The sequence below is a fragment of the Amblyomma americanum genome, chromosome 5, assembly GCF_052857255.1.
Source record: "Amblyomma americanum isolate KBUSLIRL-KWMA chromosome 5, ASM5285725v1, whole genome shotgun sequence".
Lineage (NCBI taxonomy): Eukaryota > Metazoa > Arthropoda > Arachnida > Ixodida > Ixodidae > Amblyomma > Amblyomma americanum.
In genome coordinates this window covers 151,402,339-151,407,549 of record NC_135501.1, presented here as the reverse complement: position 1 = coordinate 151,407,549, position 5,211 = coordinate 151,402,339, and the positions used below count along the sequence as shown (strand labels likewise).

Genomic DNA, 5,211 nt, shown 5'->3' with positions numbered 1-5,211 from the left:
GTGCAGACAGCGCCACGAAGGACTGCAACCAAGATGACGCTTGGCTTCTTCCCGTAAACAGCCACATGCGCAGTAGCCTTTGTGAAATCGGTCTATTCTTCGCTAACTACTGCTTAGGATGACTGCCTTGGCTTTCCTTTTCTTGTTTGTTTTACACTACTTTCACGTCAGCTCTACGACTGGCATACTCTCTTCCTCGCTTTTACACGGCTTCAACTGCACTGAGTCCCTCACTCATCGCTGTACTGTGGTTGGTCATTCCCAGCAAAGCTGTTGCATGCGCGCACGTGTCTTCTCATATGGGCCACGTCCCAGCACACTCTTCCGCAGTGCGGGCAGTGCAGCTGGTACTGGCAGCTGCGCACCACCTTCTCATGTCTCACTTCACCACCGAGTCGCGTGAACCTCTTGCCGCACTGTGAGCAGGCGTGGGGCCTCCCCTCCGTGTGAGTCACAAGGTGCCTGTTGAGGTCTCCCCTCTGAGTGAACCCCTTTCCGCAGCGGGGACACAGGTGGCCTCTCCCCAGAGTGCATCAGCTGGTGGCGGGTGAGACTTGCTCCCTGAGTGAAGCACTTTTGGCAGACGTGACACATGAAGGGATGCTCGCCCGTGTGGGTCCCCTCGTGTGTGACGGCATTAGCTCTGGATGGAAGCGAACGAAACAAGGAGGGAAGAGCATGTCAGCTTTATTATTTCACGACGCAGAGGTGATAAACTAAGCCCAATGCATGCTACCACACGTGGCCGCGGATCCACCTCCTAGTGTCACTAGTTCATCCAGGAGGAGAGCCGAAAGAAAAAGCGTATTTTTTCAATGATTCAACTGCATCCTGTTGAAACACTTTCCCCTTGTAGCACCAAGCTATTGCCCCCACCTCTTCCTGCCCTTCTTGAATATGGATATTGGAACAGCATTGTTTTTGTCGCAGGTGTATCTACATATTAACAAAAAAAAAACAAGGTGTCTTACTTTTCATTGCTCGAAAAGGGGCAGCAGGCGCAGCGGTACCTTCTCTCTGGCCTCTGCGGGTGCTTGCGCCGCCTGTGCTTCTCCAAGCCGTCTTGCGCAGAAAACAGCTCGCCGCATGCGTCGCAGGAGAAAACCGGTTTCGGTTTTGCTTCGTGATTTCCATTTCCTGAGGGTATAAAAACGGACAATTTGTGGAGAGCTCGGGAACGAATTAGCAGAAGGTTCAGAATTAATCTTCAGTCATCACAAATTCACATCTATACACACGTGTTCAGAAGAGTTACTACCGCTTTGTTATCGTCACCTTGTGAAGTTGCTTGTGCAAAGTACCACGGGCGCAGCTCTGTACTGGCAAGGACAACTGCATGCACGCTGGCCGTTCTTCCGAAGGTGACAAAAGAGCGGGGGAAATAAGACGTTTATGTCAGTGTCGGCGCCAAGAGGGAGGCGAGGGTTTACGGCCACCATCCCAAAGACTTGGCAGACCTAACCAAATGTTTTCCCAGCGCTTCCTTGAGATGCTGACGAGGAGAAAGCTTTCCAATACTGAGGGCGTGGCTAAGTGCTCTCGCTGGCAGGCGAGTATTCGAAGCTCTCGAAAGTTCATTTTGTTATTTTGCTTCTCTCGTTTATTTTGTCTTCACGAGGAGTAATAGCACAAACGCATCACGTATGCTTTAAATTTGACCCTCCCTCCAATCTCACATTATTTTTCCTTCTTTAAGCTGCCCAACCACGAATATTCTGGCGCCATTCGTGGTCCATATATAGAGGGCGTATCACTGTCAGCAATGCTTTCAAACCGGCTTTTTGAGTTAGAAAGGCACTTTTTCAGCATGGCATTGTCAGCAGTGTAGTGTATGAGAATACATCTAAAGGCCAACCGACATGGAGCGAACTATGGCAGGGCGAAGCTCGCGGGGCCAGGACTAGCGCGATGCAAAACCGGCGTGCCGTCACCGTGCTGCGCCAAATGCGGTGAAACATATGTGGAGATAGCTCAGGAGATGCCATGGGGGAAGCAAGGAAAACTCAGGAGAGGCTCTCGCTGTCCGCCAGAAAAGAGTGCAAAAAATCATGCGCTTTCGCAAGTACTACTGGGAGCCACTTAAACCAGCCTGATTCAAGAGCTGGAATGGCAATAATTGACAAATCAGCAGTTGTACTGTCATTTTTTTTTCATTCCTCGCGTGACCTAAACACAGCCATCGTTGGGCTGATTAAACCGAAACAGCATCAAGAAGAAATTCAATTATAAACTAGTATGCAGCAGCCTTAGGCGATTAACACGGCGTTGTCTATGCATATCAACCTCTAACACATGATTTGAAGGAAGAAAGCACGCAAGCAAAAATTTGGTGTTTATACTCCTTTAATACGTGCTAAATACAAAGCTGGTGAACTAAACAGATTAGTTAACTGTTTAATTGTTACTGTTAAGCTTCTGATTTATTGAGAGCCGTGTAGCCCAACATAGGTGATATCCATAATAGTCCTTAGATTTTCGAAAATCTCTTGTCAACGTTAATCAGCTCACCCAACCCATTTGCGGTTGTTCATCGTTGGCGTGAAATGACGAGACCCTCACCTTCCGCGGGCGGCCGCGACCTGAGCGAACGCTGTGCCGTACCAAACGAGGAGCTCCTCTCCGGCGCCCACGGCCTTGGGCGCCCAGTAGTAAACGTTGCCGGAATGCCTGATGGCCACCAGGCACTCCTCCCGCGGACTGGCCGCGCAGTTCACGTAGCGCATCCAGTTGGATCTGTCCCCCAGGAATATCTCGCCGTCTTTGCGGATCGCCTTGGTGTTCTGTCCTCACCTTCAGCCTAGGGACACCGTGAAACAATCTCAGTGAAGCTTTTTCCTTTTCGCCTCTCCATCACAAGCCTGCTGAAAGCTACGATGAAGTAAAGGGGTCGTATATTTACTACATTTTATTTCGGAAATTTCTTTTAGTCCTTTGTCATGGCTTCCCACTGACCTGTGGACGACCCCAAAGACAGAGAAACAAAAGAAATCAGAACGAAACAAAGATCACGAAATGTGGCTCGAGTCGCTTGTATCCTCCAGCCGATGATGGTATTACCTGCTTTGCAGGAGGGTTCCTTTCTGAAAGGTCATGCTCCTGAGCACCACGTTCCATTTCTCGAGTGGCAAGAAATTGACCAGTCTTGCGAACATATTTCTATGAAGTACGCATTGAGAGTCATTGTGCGCCAACAAAAGCTATGAATAATGCTGAAAGATTGAAGAATCCCAGAAACTTTCCGAAAGAATGTATTAAGGGTGGTTTTGGTCAATCTTAGCCTAACGCCAAAGCATAGGAGACAGCAACAATGTCTACACTGATGACTTGTGAAGCTGAATTCAACCAAGGCATGGCAAATACCACGCCTTTAAACACAACTGTTTGCTGTGCTTTTTCAGTAAGCCAGATATTTCGCTAAGACAAAGACTTTGAACCTACTACCTTCCGTAATTGAAAGATCTTGCCAAGAGAGCTTCGGGTCGAGCATTTCGATCATACATCTGGCGATATGTATGTTTATCCTGGAAGGTATAAAGAGTTAGCCTACTCACTGAAAAGTTCCTTCACTTCATATGTGATGGCAGTATAGCCATTGAGTAAAAATATATTCTTTGATAACCATCAAACAGCTGTCACAAGGTGCAAAGACAAGTTCTCTAACCACTGCCTCAATAGTTCTAAAGAAGACCTGTGTCTGAAGCGCCTGCCAGTTGTAGCCATTGCTCTCTCCGTTGTTCTCCACCTTGACGCCCTCATGTGGACCAAAGTAGACCTTCCTGGGCAGTGGTTTCAGCGTGAACACGCCGTGCTGGGCCCCTTTAGTGGTAGAGCGGCTGATGGACAGGGCCCACGGGGAGGGTTTTGTTGGCATGAAGCGGGTCACAACCTCCACCTGCGAACAACGCGCCAGTTTGAGGCTCCCTGCAATGCCACTGGCTAACGTTTTTTATGCACTGGAAATGCACAGATTACACTTTTCATATTCTCTGGAGCTGAAGTTCCAGACTCGACAATTCTCTTCATTTGCGTTCGCTTGAATGTGGTAGTCTTTGAAACGGGCTGAAAGAATGAAAAGGCGTGCATGTGGTGTACACCAGTGAGGTCAAAAGGAAAGGCGCAGTTAACAGTCTCGCTCAAGCTTGGTGGGAAAGGAACCCCGCCATCAGGGCAAAAATGAAACAGGCAGTAAAAGGAGGGAGAGGAAATTTCCATAGTCGAGAGGTCCATTAAGGTGAAGGCGCGCATTTAAGCACCACTGTCTCCGCCGGGCAAGTTCGCTGTGGTAGTGTTCATCGGCTCCCTTTACGCCGGCCGCAAACAGGTAGACGTGAACGCGGTTTGAAGACAGCGTTTTATGATTGCCTTCAAAAGTTTACGTGCTTGGCACTCACCTCCACATCCTTGACGTGGGTCAATGGTCCGTGTTCGGGGCAGTCACCAGGGTAGTCGATTCCGCAGTCATCGCAAACTACAAAGTATCCAGGTCGTGGTTTCAGAAAATGATGCGAGGATGCTGACATTTTGTATGCAATGCTCGCTGACTGAAGGGCGCTCAAACTGTGCCTGAAATATGCACGCCTGGGTGACCATGGCTCATTATTCCATGATAAAAATGAAACCTTCAAGGATGCCTTCTCTGCGCTAGACATTAGCATTGTAAGAAGTTGTCCAAATGGCCGGTCCCTAGTGTGGAGCATGTAAGTAGCCAAGAGTGCCAGAGATTCTAGACAATCTGCACTGCATTTCCTATGTTCATCACTTACTAGTTCTGCTTAAAGACCCATTTACAACGAAGTCCGCATTTCCCGTCATTGTTTTGCAAGCCAGGAATAGGTTTTCAGACTCGCACAGGTATTCCTCGTCTGAGTTTTCCTCGCATTCCATGTACTTGATCTCTTTTCGCTGCCGTCTCAGGCAGCAGTACCCGCTGGAAGACGTCTCGGACGAGGCTGCATTTGATCACAAGATAGGTGCTCTAAGCATGGCTCGTGGCATAGAATCGAATAGAGCAGCTTTAACGGAACATTACGATTCCGTGCTAAAGAAACAAACAATTAAGCTGCAGCATAATCAAGTGTCTTCTATAACATTCTATGAAAGAAAAAACAGCAATCCTCATCATCGTAAAACATCGCACCGTTTGTTATCCCTAGCTATTAACGTCCGAGAACTTAAGCCCATTCAATTGCCCAAAACTCTGCCGATTCTTAG

General features: G+C 48.3%; 1 protein-coding gene across 1 annotated transcript; it reads right to left on the bottom strand.

Annotated features, from left to right (window-relative positions):
- Window positions 1-1,010: 1,010 nt before the first annotated feature.
- Window positions 1,011-4,835, bottom strand: LOC144135150 (uncharacterized). Its single transcript, XM_077667890.1, has 4 exons — window positions 4,392-4,835; window positions 3,689-3,892; window positions 2,560-2,797; window positions 1,011-1,137 (listed from the first exon to the last, which is right to left on the bottom strand). Exons 1-3 carry the CDS (start codon window positions 4,695-4,697, stop codon window positions 2,711-2,713), a joined length of 597 nt encoding a protein of 198 aa, XP_077524016.1. The 5' UTR covers window positions 4,698-4,835; the 3' UTR covers window positions 1,011-1,137; window positions 2,560-2,710.
- Between the last annotated feature and the right edge of the window lie 376 nt (window positions 4,836-5,211).

Bases quoted from the DNA above. Each gene is read 5' to 3' on its own strand.
- LOC144135150 (XM_077667890.1), bottom strand. From the start codon at position 4,697: ATGCTCCACACTAGGGACCGGCCATTTGGACAACTTCTTACAATGCTA. The intron at 3,893-4,391 runs GTGAGTGCCAAG...CGTTGTTCGCAG, and splicing joins CCCACGTCAAGGATGTGGAG to GTGGAGGTTGTGACCCGCTT. The intron at 2,798-3,688 runs GTCTTCTTTAGA...CGGTGTCCCTAG, and splicing joins GGCAGGCGCTTCAGACACAG to GCTGAAGGTGAGGACAGAAC.